Source organism: Rhinopithecus roxellana, chromosome 7 (genome assembly GCF_007565055.1).
Source record: "Rhinopithecus roxellana isolate Shanxi Qingling chromosome 7, ASM756505v1, whole genome shotgun sequence".
Taxonomy (NCBI): domain Eukaryota; kingdom Metazoa; phylum Chordata; class Mammalia; order Primates; family Cercopithecidae; genus Rhinopithecus; species Rhinopithecus roxellana.
In genome coordinates this window covers 66,995,059-67,010,698 of record NC_044555.1, presented here as the reverse complement: position 1 = coordinate 67,010,698, position 15,640 = coordinate 66,995,059, and the positions used below count along the sequence as shown (strand labels likewise).

The 15,640-nt window shown below is 50.3% G+C and overlaps 1 protein-coding gene and 1 pseudogene across 1 annotated transcript; one reads left to right on the top strand and one right to left on the bottom strand.

Annotated features, from left to right (window-relative positions):
- Window positions 1-1,508: 1,508 nt before the first annotated feature.
- On the bottom strand, window positions 1,509-14,400 carry NYX (nyctalopin). The gene is made up of 2 exons (XM_030934762.1): window positions 14,320-14,400; window positions 1,509-2,990 (listed from the first exon to the last, which is right to left on the bottom strand). The coding sequence occupies exons 1-2, from the start codon at window positions 14,354-14,356 to the stop codon at window positions 1,582-1,584; spliced, it is 1,446 nt and encodes a 481-aa protein (XP_030790622.1). The 5' UTR covers window positions 14,357-14,400; the 3' UTR covers window positions 1,509-1,581.
- Window positions 3,817-4,191, top strand: LOC104666832 (annotated as a pseudogene).
- Window positions 14,401-15,640: the final 1,240 nt, after the last annotated feature.

The following is a 15,640-nucleotide window of genomic DNA, read 5'->3' as shown; positions in this document are numbered from 1 at the left end:
TTTTTTTTTTTTTTTTTTTTTTTGAGACGGAGTCTCGCTCTGTAGCCCGGGCTGGAGTGCAGTGGCCGGATCTCAGCTCACTGCAAGCTCCGCCTCCCGGGTTTACGCCATTCTCCTGCCTCAGCCTCCCGAGTAGCTGGGACTACAAGCGCCCGCCACCTCGCCCGGCTAGTTTTTTTGTAATTTTTTTTTTTTTAGTAGAGACGGGGTTTCACCGTGTTAGCCAGGATGGTCTCGATCTCCTGACCTCGTGATCCGCCCGTCTCGGCCTCCCAAAGTGCTGGGATTACAGGCGTGAGCCACCGCGCCCGGCCGCAAAGCCTTATTCTTGCAGCCTATGCTAAACAAGCTGCTGATGCTGAGGCAGACAGAACAGTCGAACACCATTTGTTCCCACTCCAACCCTGAGAAAAGCTGGGTTTGGTAGGGCCCCTAGGTGGGATTTGGTAGCCCCACCCTCAGACACAGCATACCCGAGCCATGCATGCTTGCTGCAGGCCTGGCTGGCCTTTGCCCTTGCAGTCAAGCCTGGGGGAATGTAGTTGGCCAACTCCCAACCTGAGAAATCTCTAAATCCCCTTTCCCAGCTACTGGCTGCCCTCCTCCCTCTTGGCCATTAGTCAGCCCCGAAGTGTGCAGCCCATAATAATTTCCACACCTAATGGAATCATCCAAGCTGGAGCCTCCCTGCCCCGCTCTGTGTCTTCTGGACATTCTTCCCACAAAACGCTAAGAAAAAAGGATTGTGTGGCCTCCTGGGAGATTCACAATGAATGTTAGCATATGAAAGACTCTGAAAAGTCCAGCAGTACAGAAACCGGTTTAACCTTTTTTTTTTTTAATCCTCGGACTTTACAAATTTATTTGTCCACAAACACACCCCCTGCTGCCCCTTTTTTCCCTACCCTGCTCTAAAGTTCCTTTGTGGCTAGGGCCAGCCCTGGGAATAACTGTGGAGTAAATGAACTGGATCTTTGTTTTAAACGCCTCCTAAAACATCTCAAACCCCAGGAACCACCGCCACCCTTTGTCTTAAGTCTCTCTCCCATCTCCCTTCTCTCACGTCCTTCCTGAATCCTAGTGTTTCCAGGTCCCTGGAGAGGAGGAGGGGGATTGTGGTAGAAAACAAAGGACTTGGGTATAACGGGTTACCCCGCCAGGAGAACTGGGACGGCTCTTAACTACTTAGCCAATGGAAGTCTCTCTAATTCAGGCCTTGCAGGCACTGTTGCCTGGAAGATGCTGGGGTGGGGTGGGATGGGGGGGAGGAGAGGGGAGGGGCGGGGAGGGGAGGGGATGTGAAGCCCTAGAAGCTTCCCATTCCTAGTCTTCCCACCCAAGGGCCCACGTTCATTCTTGCTTCTCTTTTCCAATAGATGCCCGTGTGACAAAAGCAGAAATGCATACCATCCTCCCCCTCGAGTGGCATGTCCCTGTGTTCTCCCTGGGGCCATCTCTGGAGGCAAACGGTTCATTTCACCCTCCACTGGGATTTTCACCTCTGCCCCCCATCCGGTCTTCTCTCCCCTTTCCACAAACACCCTCAAGCCCAGTTAAGCAAACTTTGCCCCTCTGGCCAGGTCAGTCCATCTGCAGGCCAAACACCACGTGCTGGGCCACGCTGGGCAGGAGACAAGAGGTGAGGAGAAACCAGGGCTGCCGGCCAGCGTCTCCCACCCCACGGGAGGAGAGGCTGTAGGACAGGGAGGCGTTGGCCAGCCCCCCAGTAGTGTTGGCCTCCTCCTCCACCAGGACCCTCGGGGCCAGAAGCTTGGAGAGGAGGCTGCTGAACCTGCTCACGGTGGTGGCCTCTGGTTCTGGGGATAGGTCTGGACTGGACGTGGTGAGGTTCAGCTCCTCGGGGTCCACACAGAGGCCATTGGAGGAGCGCCCGAAGGTCACCCGGCTGAGGTCCAGGCCGGCCACGGAGCCCGGGGAGGCGCACGGCACGTCGGTGACACGCCCGGAGCCCTCCATCCAGTCCCGCAGCCACTCCAGGCGGCAGTCGCAGCACCACGGGTTGCGGAAGAGGAAGAGGCGGCCCAGGAAGAAGCCGGGCTGGAAGGCGGCCCAGGCGAGCACAGTGAGGCGGTTGCCATTGAGGTGCAGGGCGAGGAGGCCCGAGAGGTTCTGGAAGGCGCCCTCCTCCACGAAGGCGATGCTGTTGCGGTCCAGGTAGAGCAGCTCGAGCTCGGCCAGGTCAACGAACCAGGCGCGCGCCACGCGGTCCAGTGCGTTGCCACCCAGGTTGAGCGTGCGCAGGCGCCGCAGGCCGCGGAAGGCGTCGGCCGGGAGCTCGGCCAGCAGGTTGTCGTTGAGCAGCAGATGCTCCAGGACGCCACAGTCACCGAAGGCGCCAGCGTGCACGGCACGGACGCGGTTGGCCTGCAGGCTGAGCGAGCGCAGGCGGCGCAGGCCCTGCAGCGAGCTGGAGGCCACCGCCTCGATGCGGCCGCGCTCCAGGTGCGCGTGCGTCAGGTTGGCCAGGCCCCGTAGCGCGCCCGGCACGCGGCGGAACAGGTTGTCGAAGGCGGCGAGTTCGCGCAGGGCCGGCAGTTCGGCCAGGAGGCGCTCGGGCACGCTGAAGAGGCGGCAGGCTGCTAGGTCCAGGCGGCGCAGGCGGCCGAGCGCCGCGAAGGTGCGCGCGTGCAGGTAGCGTAGATCGCCGTTGTGCGCCAGGCGCAGCTCAGCCAGGCGCGGCAGGCCCTTGAAGGCGCCGGGCGTGATGAAGGACAGGTTGTTGTGGCGCAGCGACAGGCGGCGCAGGGACGGCAGCGTGCCAAAGGCCCGCTCGCCCAGGAAGCGCAGGCCGTTCCGGTCCAGGTCGATGGAGACCGCCTCGCACGGGAAGTCGGCCGGCACCCGCAGGAGGCCCGCGCGGTCGCAGCGCACTGAGCAGCCGCGCTCCACAGTGCTGCAGGCGCAGGCAGTGGGACAAGCGCGAGCGCAGGCCCCCACGGCCCGGGCTCTGGGCAGGCCGAGGACCACCACTGCAGGGACAGGGTGGTGGGGGGTCGGGAAAGAGGAGAAAAGAGAAAAAAGGAGCAACAGTCAGCCAAAGGTCACCCCAGGAAAAATCCTGCCTGCCCGGGCAGCTGGATGCAAGCCCTCCACCGAGTTATCCTGTGTCCGGCGCATGGCCTCTTCCCACCTCCGCGGCCTCACACGGGTTTATCCACCTAAGACACCCGCTCCTTTGCTTTCCAGTTACCTTAATCAGCAAAACCCAGCTGCAATCCCTGCAGCTGACCCCAATCTAAACTCCCTCCTGCCTGTACCACCACTCGTGTGCTCCCAGTGTGGCAGGCCAGGTTTCACTAACGCAGGCCTCCATAACAACTGTTTCAGCACTGACTGAATGGTTAAGTATTAAAAGCTGGCCGGTCGCAGTGGTTCACGCCTGTAATCCCAGCACTTTGGGAGTCCGAGGCGGGTGGATCACCTGAGCTCAGGAGTTCACACCAGCCTGAGCAACATGGTGAAACTCCGTCTCTACTAAAAATACAAAAATTAGCCGGGCGTGGTGATGGGCGCCTGTAATCCCACCTACTCGGGAGGCTGAAGCACTAGAATCCCTTGAACCAGGGAGGCGGAGGTTCCAGTGAGCTGAGATCACGCCACTGCACTCTAGCCCGGGCGACAGAGTGAGACTCCGTATCAAAACTAAATAAATAAATAATATTGCCCGCGACCATGTGTGTTGGTGGCGGTGGCGCTGGCAGAACCCAGGCTCCGCGGCTCAGGGCCTGCCCGGGTCTCTACTGTGGGGCGCCGGCAGAAGTGGGGGCACCAGTAGTCACGGACCTCACCAAGACAATGCAGGCTCCAGTGACCTTTCCCGTGCCTGTGCTCCAGCTGCCCTAAGGCCCTGATGGCCTCAGCCGTGGCTTTGCCCCTGATGGATGCAAAGCCCCCCTGAAGCCAGAGGTTCCTGAAATCCAGGAGTGTCCTGAAGCTGAAGAATCCCTGGAATCCCAGGAGCAGCGGGCCTGAGCCGCCCTTCTGGAGCGTTACCTCCGCAGCCTGTTGGCCATGGTGAATCGTAAGGTGAGCTTCACATTGCACGAGGATGTGCGTGTGGCCACCCACTTTGGAGCCACTGACCTGGATGTGGCCAACTTCTACGTGTCACAGCTACAGACTCCCATAGGTATGCAAGCAGAGGCGCTGCTCTGATGTAGTGACATTATTTCTTTTTTTCTTTTTTTCTTTTTTTTTTTTTTTTTGAGACGGAGTCTCGCTCTGTCGCCCAAGCTGGAGTGCAGTGGCCGGATCTCAGCTCACTGCAAGCTCCGCCTCCCGGGTTCACGCCATTCTCCTGCCTCAGCCTCCCGAGTAGGTGGGACTACAGGCGCCCACCACCTCGCCCGGCTAGTTTTTTGTATTTTTAGTAGAGACGGGGTTTCACCGTGTTAGCCAGGATGGTCTCGATCTCCTGACCTCGCGATCCGCCCGTCTCGGCCTCCCAAAGTGCTGGAATTACAGGCTTGAGCCACCGCGCCCGGCCAAGAATAAAATTTTTAAAAATTTATTTTAAAAAATGGATAAAAGACTTGAATGCTTAACAAAAGAATAGGCCGGGTGCGGTGGCTCACGCCTGTAATCCCAGCACTTTGGGAGGCCGAGATGGGCAGATCACCTGAGGTCAGGGGTTCGAGAACAGCCCGGCCAACATGGCAAAACCCCATCTCTGCTAAAAATACAAAACTTAGCCAGACGTGGTAGAGGGTGCCTGTAATCCCAGCTACTCAGGAGACTGAGGCAGGAGAATCACTTGAACCCAGGAGGCAGAGGCCACAGTGAGCTGAGATGGCACCACCACACTCCATCCTGGGTGAGAGTGAAACCTTGTCTCGAAAAAAAAAAAAAAAAGAATATATTACATGGCCATTAAGCACATGAAAAGGTGCTCAGTGTCATTAGCCATCAGAGAAATGCAAATTAAAACTACAGTGAGATTTCCCTACACATTCACTAGAATGCTAAAATTCAAAAGACTGATAACCCCAGATGTTGATGAGGATGGAGAACAACTAGATTCTTTCGCATAGTTGATGGGAGTGTAAAATAGTTCCATAGCTTTGTAAAACTTTGGCAATATCTCTTAAAGCTAAACATATGCCTATCATGTGACTCAGCAATTCCACTCCTAGGTATTTGCCCAAGAAAAATGAAAAAAAAAAAAAAGTCCACAAAAAGACTATAGAAGAATGTTCAGAAAGGCTAATTTATAATTGATAAAAAGTAGAAATTGCCCAACAGTAGAATGGAGAAATAAATTATAATTTACTTGTAGAGTAGATTACTACTCAGCAATAAAAGGAACAAACTACAAGCAATAAAAACATGTTAAAAGAAATTTGACACAAAAGAAACATACTATACAATGACTTTTTTTTTTCTTTTTTTTTCTTTTTTTTTTTCAAAGATGGAGTATCACTCTGTCACCCAGGTTGGAGTGGTGCAATCTCACCTCACTGCAACCTCCGCCTCCCAGGTTCAAGCGATTCTCCTGCCTCAGCCTCTTGAGTAGCTGGGATTACAGGCATGCGCTACCATGCCCAGCTAATTTTGTATTTTCAATAGAGGTGGGGTTTCACCATGTTGCCCAGGCTGGTGTGAACTCCTGAGCTCAGGTGATCTGCCCACAAAGCCTCCCAAAGTGCTGGGATTACAGGCATGAGCCACCGAGCCCGGCCTCTGAGGCCTCTTTTATGAGGGCACTAATTCCATTCGTGAGGGTTACACTCTCAGGACCTAATCCCCTCCTAAAGGCCCCACCTCCTAATACCATCATCTTGGGGAGTTGGATTCAATATATGAATTGGGTGGGGAATGGGGGTCACAAACATTCAGACCATAGCATGTGTTCTGGCTCCCCAGCACCATTTAAGCACTCTTTCTACATTTAGGGAATTTCCAACATCGTAAGTCCTGCCTCCTCACGACGGAAGCCAGAAACTTTCTTTCTCAACTCCCTTTGCAGTTAGGGCTCAGGCATGTGACATAGCCTTGTCAATCAGACACCCAGTGAGACTTGGATTCAGAAGTAGGTACCAGGCAGAAACCAATGTCTGGCCAGAATGGTGGCAGAGGCTTTTAGGCTTGCATTTCTGGCACCCAGTACCCAACATGATTCCCTGGAGCTGCCAGGTATGGCCACCAATGGCAGTGACCACAGGGTTTTTGCTGGAGCTGGGCACTTCCTGGTTTGGACATTGCTCTGGGCAGTGTGGCCTCTAGTAGGAAGCCTGAGAATACCTAATGTCCCTAAGTAAACTCCTTGACTTCGACGACCTAGAGTAGATGCTTTGCAACAAGAGTCCTGAGCAATATCCTGAATCAGACAGGCTCCCTTAATCTCTCTAGAACCATCTCCCTCTTCCTGGCCTCTCCTCTTTTCCTGAAGAACCACGTGATGTAATGGCAGGATCTTGGCTCACTGCAACCTCCACCTCCCGGGTTCAAGCGATTCTCCTGCCTAGTCTCCCAAGTAGCTGGGACTACTGGCATGCACCACCATGCCCAACTAATTTTTGTATCTTTAGTAGAGACGGGGTTCCACCATGTTGACCAGGCTGGTCTTGAACCATCTGGTCAAGTGATCCGCTCTCCTCAGCTTCCCAAAGTGCTGGGATTACAGGCATGAGCCACTGCACCCGGCCAATGACCTCTTCACCTTAGCAGAGAAAACAACTCAAATTCAGGACGATGCAGCACCCCTCAACCAAAAGGAAACTGCTCCCCATTCACTGACAGGAAATATATAACATCAAATCAAACACTGTTTAGGACATCCCTGGTTTTGCTGAATCCAAATGAAAAAATAGCCTCTCCCAGAATCAGCAGTGAGCATTCCAAAAACAAGTCTCCTTGGCTATTCAGAGCTGAGTTCCATGGGAATACCTTGGCCAGAAAAACATTTACCAAATTAAAAATAAAGATTACAGTTTGTGAAAAGAGAAGGTGAAACTCATTTGGCAGTTGCTTAGCAATTTCTCTTCTTGCACCGGTATTTTGGGTAAGGATCCATCTGGAAATTGGAAAAAGGCTTCAGTGCTTTTTATCCCAGTGTGAGGTAGGGAGGGGAAGATGAGAAATAAATGTAGCAGGACTGCCCTGGGCTCATGACAGGTCCCTACTCAGCCAGCCTCTGTCATCACTCCGAGATTCACATGCAAGGCTTTCCAGAACATTCAGTATTAAAATACCCCGAGGGCACAGCCTCTTGACCTAGTTCTCTCATAAACTCTGAGGACACTAACTCTCATCCCTGTTCTCTCATACTGCTTTAAAAAAAAAAAAAAAAAAATCCTCAGGCTGGGCGCAGTGACTCACGCCTGTAATCCCAGCACTTTGGGAGGCCAAGGCAGGCGGATCACCTGAGGTCAGGAGTTCGAGACCAGCCTGACCAACATGGTGAAACCCTGTCTCCACTAAAAATACAAAAAATTAGCCGGGTGTGGTGGTGGTCGCCTGTAATCCCAGCTACTCAGGAGGCTGAGGCAGGAGAATCACTTGAATCCAGGAGGTAGAGGTTGTAGTGAGCCGAGATCGCACCACTGCACTCCAGCCTGGGCGACAGAGTGAGACTCCGTCTCAAAAAAACAAAAAACAAACAAACAAACAAAACTCAGACAACCTCTCTCAGTTTCCTCATCTGTAATGTGTAGACAGTTATGGGGGACAGATGTGTCTCGTTGCTTGACATAGCTGTGAAAACACTGGCCCAAGCTAGGTGTGGGCTCTATGAACCATTCTTGTCACAGGATTAAACCTCGTCAAGGCACAAATCCTTCAAAGACCATGCGGAGGCCAGGTGCAGTGGCTCATGCCTGTGATCCCAGCACTTTGGGAAGCCAAGGTGGGAGGATCACTTGAGCCCAGAAGTTCAGGATGAGCCTGGGCAACATGGCAAGACCTCATCTCTACAAAAAAATACGAAAATTAGCCAGGTATGGTGATGCACACCTGTACTCCTAGCTACTTGGGAGGCTGAGGTGGGAAGATTGCTTGAGCTGGGGAGGTGGAGGCTGCAGTGAGCTGTGCCTGTGACACTGCACTTCAACCTAGGCAACGGAGTGAGATCCCGTCTTAAAAAAAAGGATCAGCTGGGCGTGGTGGCTCACACCTGTAATCCCAGCACTTTGGGAGGCCAAGGTGGGCGGATCACAAGGTAAGGAGTTCAAGACCAGCCTGGCCAATATGGTGAACCCTGTCTCTACTGAAAATACAAAAATTATTCAGGCATGGTGGCGTGCACCTGTAGTCCCAGCTACTCGGGAGGCTGAGGGAGAAGAATCACTTGAACCTGGGAGGCGGAGGTTGCAGTGAGCTGAGATCGCACCACTGCACTCCAGCCTGGGCGACAGAGATTCCATCTCAAAATAAAAAAAAAGGACTGTGGAAATCTGCCCTAGAATGGAAAGCATGACACCAGTTGTCAGAATACTGAAGTTATTACTCGGGGTAGGCTGCAAAGAGGAGTCTGGAGTCTAGGATGGTTCATTTCTAAGGCTGAACATTAGATTCGCCTTGTGGAGCTTTGAAAACTCACAGCACCCATGCCATACATCAGACCAATTACATCAGAATCTTCAGGGGTGGGATCAGGCATTGGTATGTTTAAAGCTCCACAGGTGATTACAATATGCAGCCAAAGTCAAAAATCAAGGGTCTAGATGCACCAGTTTTATAAAAATGGGATTCATCTGTGTGATATAAAGAATCACAAAGTGTAATGTAGAGTTACTATATGACCTAGCAGTTCCATGCCTAGGCATATACCTAGAGGACTTGACAGCAAGGTCTCAAAGAGACAGTTGCACATGCATGTTCACAGCAGCATTATTCACAACAGCCCAAGGTAGAAACAGCAAATGTCCATCAGTCAATGGATGGATAAGCAAATGTGACATAGCTATACAACGGAGTATTATTTGGCCTTAAAAAGGAATGAAGGCCTGGCACGGTGGCTCATGCCTATAATCCCAACACTTTGAGAGGCCAAGGCAGGCAGATTGCTTGAGTCCAGGAGTTCAAGACCAGCCTGGGCAACATGGTGAAACTCCATCTCTACTAAAAATATAAAAATTAGCTGGGCTTGGTGGAGAAGCGTGCCTGTAGTGCCAGCCACTTGGGGGGGGTTGAGGCAGGAGAATCTCTTCAGCCTGGGAGGTCCAGGCTGCAGTGAGCTGTGATCATGGCACCGCACTCCAGCTTGGGTGACAAAGCAAGACCCTGTCTCAAAAACAAACAAAATAAAGGAATGAAGGACTGACACATGCTACAACATGGATGGACCTCCAAAATATGCTGAGTGACAGAAGCCAGTCATACAAGGCCACATACTTTATGATTCCCTTTATAGGAAATGTCCAGAATATGCCAATCCATAAAGACACAAAGTAGATTAATGGTTGTCAGGGGCTGAGGAGAGGGAAGAATGGGGAGTGACTGCTTAATAGACATGGGGTTTCCTTTTGGGGAGACTAAAATGTCTTGGAACTAGGTAGAGGCGATGGTTGCGCAACATTGAGAATGTGCTAGATGTCACCAAATTGTACACTTTAAGATGGTTAATGGGCTGGGTGCAGTGGCCCATGCCTATAATCCCAGCACTTTGGGAGGCCAAGGCGGGTGGATCACCTGAGGTCAGGAGTTTGAGACCACCCTGGTCAACATGGTGAAACCCTGTCTCTACTAAAAATAAAAAAATTAGCTGGGCGTGGTGGTGCGTGCCTGTAGTTCCAGCTACTTGGGAGGTTGAGGCAGGAGAATAGCTTGAACCTGGGAGGTGGAGGTTGCAGTGAGCAGAGAATGTGCCACTGCACTCCAGCCTGGGCGACAGAGCAAGACTCCATCTCAAAAAAGAAGAAGAAGAAGGAGAAGGAGAAGGAGAAGGGGAAGTGGAAGGGGAAGGGGAAGGGGAAGGGGAAGGGGAAGGAGAGATAGTTAACAGTTAATTTTATCTTGTGTGAATTTTACTTCAGTTTTTTAAAAATGTTACAAGGTGTCCCTGAATCTGGGAAAATAAACACCAGAAATGGCTCCCTGCTTGTGTGTCCTTTTCGGGTGTCCTGGCCAGCCCCTGAGCTGCAAGGAGGCAGGGATGGCCAGCCTCAGGCACCGCATAATGAGGTCTAATGCAGACCAGCTGAGCAGTTTCTCCTTCCTAAGCCCTCGGCTTTTCAAATATGTGCTTTCCCACCTTGAGGTTTGCTAGCAGAATAGCTACTTGGTGTTTCCAACCACAGACTGAGGTTGGAATGTTTCTTTATTCTCATTGTTTTAAAAGAACTTGTTCCTCATGAAACCAAAAATAGCAAGGGAAAATATGGTCAAATTTCTGGTTTCAGCAAAACCTATTTAGCTACCTTGGCTCTAGAAATCATTCTCCTTCCATTCTTGGCAAATGCTACCAAGTAGCTCCTCGGACCAAAACCCAATGCTGGATCTTCAAAACAAGACTGGCTGGAGGAAACAGAAGTGCAGTAGTGGAGACCATGCCGTGGCCTCTGGCCTCCTGTGACCCCAGAACTTGGTTTGCACCCCATGCAGGTACCTTTTGTGACAGGAAAGAAAGGATTTGAGCTGCAGTTTTGCTGGTTAACATAAGTCGTAAGGGATGGAGAAATCAATGTTTCCAGAGGGGTAGTCTGCTGTTGGCCTCGCAGGTCTGGTGAAACGTGGAGATGAACATCTGTCCCATCTAAGGAGAAGAACGCAAGGCCCCAGAAAGTCCTCCGGGCCTAAGTATTAACAATCACCTCAAACTGGAAACAAATGCCCAACAATAGGGGAATGGATAAACTAACCAGTCAGTCTGTACAAATGAATATTACTAGGCAATCAAAAGGAAAAAACTACTCTAATCCACATAATAACATTGATGAATCTCACATACATATTGCCTGATACACCACAGTGCCTGACTGTGGACAGTGAAGGACTTTTTCTGCTTCTGGTACAGCCACTCTCTCCTTCCAGCCTTCTTTTTTTCTTTTAAATCAAGTTGATTAAGGTATACTTTACTTACAATAAAGTGTACCCATTTTAAGTGTGCAGTTCAGTAAGTATAATAAATGTATACATGCCTGTGTAACCACCACCCCAATCAAGACTTAGAACATGTCTGGATGGGCACCCAGCACTTTGGGAGGCCGAGGGAGGAAAATTGCTTGAGGTCAGGAGTTCAAAACCAGCCAGGGCAACATGGCGAAACCCCATCTCTACAATAAAAAACAAAAATTAGCCAGGCATGGTGGTGCACGTTTAGTCCCAGCTACTCGGGAAGCTGAGGTGGGAGGATCCTTTGAGCCCAGGAGGTTGAGGCTGCAGTGAGCCATAATCGCACCGCTGCACTCCAGCCTGGGCAACAGAGCAAGACCCTGTCTCAGAACAACAACAACAACAGCAACAGCAAAAAGACTTAAAACATTTCTACCACCCAGAAAGTTTCCTCAGGCTCCTTTGACTTCAGTCCTTTCTCCACCTCTGGCTCCAGGCAACCACTGATCTGCTTTCTGAACTACAGATTAGTTTTGCCTGTTTTAGAACTTCACAGAAATGAAATCAAGGCCGGGTGCAGTGGCCCACACCTGCAATCCCAGCACTTTGGGAGGCCGAGACAGGTGGATCACCTGAGGTCAGGAGTTCAAAAACAGCCTGGCCAACATGGCAAAACCCCGTATCTATTAAAAATACAAAAATTAGCAAAGCATGTTGGGGAGCACCTGTAATCCCAGCTACTCGGGAGGCTGAGGCACGAGAATCACGTGAACCCGGGAGGCGGAGGTTGCAGTGAGCCGAGATAGTACCACTACACTTCAGCCTCGTCAACAGAGTGAGACCCTATCTCAAAAAAAACAAAAAACAAAAAACAAAACAAAACATGTAGGCATTCTAGTTGTATGAGTGGCATCTCATTGTGATTCTATTTCCTATAGACTTCCTTTAAAATGCAAATCTTGGTGGGGCACGGTGGCTCACACCTGTAATCCCAGCACTTTGGAACGCCAAGGCAGGCAGATCACTTGAGGCCATGAGTTCAAGACCAGCCTGGCCAGCATGGTGAAACCCCATCTCTACTAAAAATACAAAAATTAGCCGGGTGTAGTGGTGGCGCATGCCTATAATCCCAGCTACTCCGGAGACTGAGGCACGAGAATCACTTGAACCCGGGAGGCAGAGATTGCAGTGAGCCGAGATTGTGCCACTCCACTCCAGCCTGGGCAACAGAGCAAGACCCTGTCTCAAAAGAAACACACACACAAAAACACAAACACACAACCCCTGACCCTCTTTGAAGACTCAGTGTAGAGGAAGTCACATGTGAAAGACCCTGTAAGGAAGTTAAGGGGTTCAGATATTATGCTGTGAACAGCGGGAAGACCCCAAGGGTTAACATGGGGGGAGGAGGTGGAGGTATTTGCACTTATGCATCTGAGAAGTGGGGCACTTCCAGGAGCCCTGTGTGTCCAGAGGAGAATTTCTCTTGCCCCAAATTTCCCTGTTGTGAGCCACTTCTGATTTTCCCAAGGTCTTGTTTTGTGAAGCTCACTTAGTCATTTTTTTTCTGGCCAAGGAGGTAGAGCACTATCCCTGCCTGCTTCTCGGGAACATATTGTCCGTATTGCTTGTGACTCGCAGTCAGAGAAATATTCTCTGTGCTTGCTAGAGTGTGTTTTAAATTAAAATGCCAGGGGATGTGGAGATGGTCATTAATTTTAAGTGCATCTATTGTTAGCAAATGATGTCACCGCTGAGCTCTCCAACTTGTCACAAGAAGTCTGGATATATTTCGGGTTTCTGTAGCAGGGACAGTTCCTGTTTCGCAGTGTGCGGGCTATGAATACTGTCTGCTTTCTGTGAGGAACGGTAGAGCTTTCGGTGCACGTTTAAAATGATACTGGCTGTTGGAAGCAAACAGTCTGTCCCAATGAGTCAATCAAATTTCATATTTTTTCGAGGTAGGAGGAATGGCAAGAAGTTGGCTGTTAGTAATGATATAAATATCAACCTCCGTTCTTTAGAGCCTCCTCGAGGTAGGAAGCCATGTCCTATTTATCACAGTGTTCCATGTGCCTTGCTCCAATTTTTTTTTATTGCTTATTTATTGAATCTCTTATAAAAGAATTTTCTCAAGGACAAAGACCATGCTATTATATCCCTCATAAATATCCCTTGAGCGTATTGAAGGCACACAGGGTATGCCTGTTGGGTGACTGAACAGAGCAAGTTCTGGTTTTTGAAAAGGTGGAATAAAGAAGAAGAAAACTCCATTACTCCCGTTTTAGAATGATCCGGTAAAATGTTCTCTACCAGCATCCCATACAGAAGTCTATTACATAGATCATATCTCAAATAATTAAATTCACTTGAGGGTCAGAAAAAAACAGATTCTTTGTGTAGAATCATTTACTGAAGAATTTAAAGGATTTTTCCTCAGGCTCTCTCAGTCAGATTGGAACAGCTAGAGCCGGGCAAAATATTTCATAACAAGTCTTCTTGGTATATTAAAGTGCACATAACAGAGCGAGAAACTTTGACAAATAACTTCAATATCCATAATCCCACAATTCTAAGACATTTTTCATTTTTTCTTTTTCCTTTAGGAAGATGGTTTTTTTAAGGGACTTTTGTTTTTAACTAAATGAGTTTAAAATAATGTGATTAGAAACCACTGTAGGCCGGGCATGGTGGTTCACGCCTGTAATCCCAGCACTTTGGGAGGCCGAGGTAGGCGGATCACCTGAGGTCAAGAGTTCAAGACCAGCCTGGGCAACATGGCGAAACCCCGTCTTTACTAACAATACAAAAAATTAGCTGGGCGTGGTGGCAGGTGCCTGTCGTTCCAGCTACTCAGGAGGCTGAGGCACAAGAATCACTCGAACCTGGGAGGCGGAGGTTGCAGTGAGCCAAGAGCCATGTCACTGCACCCCAGCCTGGGTGACAGAGCGAGACTCCATCTCAAAAAAAGAAAAGAAAAGAAAAGAAAAGAAAAAAACCACTGTAGAACTGTAGCTTTTGGTTATTACACCAATGAATTCATATCTGAAATTAGAATAAGAAAATCACCAAGAGGACTGTTTTATGTGTTCGGCTCAGGAGTTTTGTTTTAAGCAAAGAAAAAGCCCCACCACTTGCTGTTTTCTTGCTTTCTCTATCCCCTCCCCCACAATCACAGGGTCAGTGAAACCTGATCAGAAGTGTCCAGATACAGCTGTCCCAGAAGCCACTTTAAAGACTCTTTGGGCAGAAACTCTGTGGCTTCCACGCCTCTTCCCAACCCCTGCACCCACCAGCAGGAGAACTCACCATGCAGAAGCAACACCAACATCCCTCGGCCTTTCATCCACCCGGTGGCTTAGGACCAGCCAGCCGTGGGATCCCTACCTGAGGGGAGAAAGGACAGGTCACCTAGTGCCCAGGAGGGCCCTGTGAGAACCCTCCCACACCTCCACACTTCCTCCTGAATGCCCTGCCTTTCTTTCTTCCTTACATTCCTTCCTTCCTAATGACCCTGGTGTTGGGCTAAGACAAACCAGTGACAACAGGCACTCAGCAGCTCCCCGCAAATGGGCAGTTTGGATGCATTAGGAAACCCTTCGTCAGGCTACAGCCCTGACAGCAACTCAGATGGCATCACTGACAACCCAGCAAGGAAATGGATGGAGAGGAAACCCCTGCAGAGAAGCATTAACGAATGGTACTCAAATGTTGCTTACCGTCTTGGGAGTCTGTCTGGTCCCGCTCCTCTGAGGTGCCCCTCCACTCCCCCAGCCCATCCATCTCCCAAGTCAGGCAGTCACAAATGCTAAAAATGGTCAGAGAGAGAAGTGAAGGTGGGGGTCGGGGGGCGGGAGCAAGGGGTGAAGAGGCATAGTTGCTTGTGCAGGTTTGAGTGCTTATTTTTCTTTCTCCAGATTTAATGGCAGGAAAATCCTCTGTATCAGATGAGGATTAACAGAGATGAAAGAATGTGTCTGCCTTTCGAATCACTAAAGCCAGTGACAGATTTTGCTGACATACCAATCAGCTTTATCCCCGGGCCTTGACCACCCTGGCCCTCCCGTCCTCTCTCCATCTGCCTGGCCCCTTTCTCTCCTTAAACCCTCCCCAGACCCTGCCCCCTTCCCTGAACCCAGCCCCAGCCCCAAGCAATATGTAGCCCAAAATTGGCTTCCTGCCACCCAAATAGCATTATCAGCATTTTCAACAAGGACGCATTATATAACTTGGAGAGCTGGAGAAGGGACAGGACAGCTTAAAACGTTTCCCCGAAATGCAGGCTGCTGATTTCCTTTCTTTGAAGTGGCTGATGGTGAATGATCCAAAAACGGACTGGAGAGAGAGTCCTTCCACTCCAGGCAGGCTAGAGGTTCCCACTGGAGTTAAGGCTGGTAGTGGTTGCCTAAGGCAGTGGGTCCAGGAATCAGGACCTTCAGAATCTGACTGAGGTTTCTGAAACCCACCAGGACTCAGTTAAGGCCCTGGCTACTCAGTGTGGCCGGTGGGCCAGCAGCAGTACCTGAGAGCTGGTTAGGAAAACGCAATCTCAGCACCTTCTGCCCCTGCCCCAGACCTGTTGAATCAGCATCTGCATTTTTATTTATTTATTTATTTATTTGAGACGGAG

What these genes read in the sequence shown, in the direction of transcription:
- NYX (XM_030934762.1), bottom strand. Translation starts at nt 14,356, where the DNA reads ATGAAAGGCCGAGGGATGTTGGTGTTGCTTCTGCATG. An exon ending in GTTGGTGTTGCTTCTGCATG is followed by an intron (nt 2,991 to 14,319) that starts GTGAGTTCTCCT and finishes CTGTCCCTGCAG; the next exon opens with TGGTGGTCCTCGGCCTGCCC.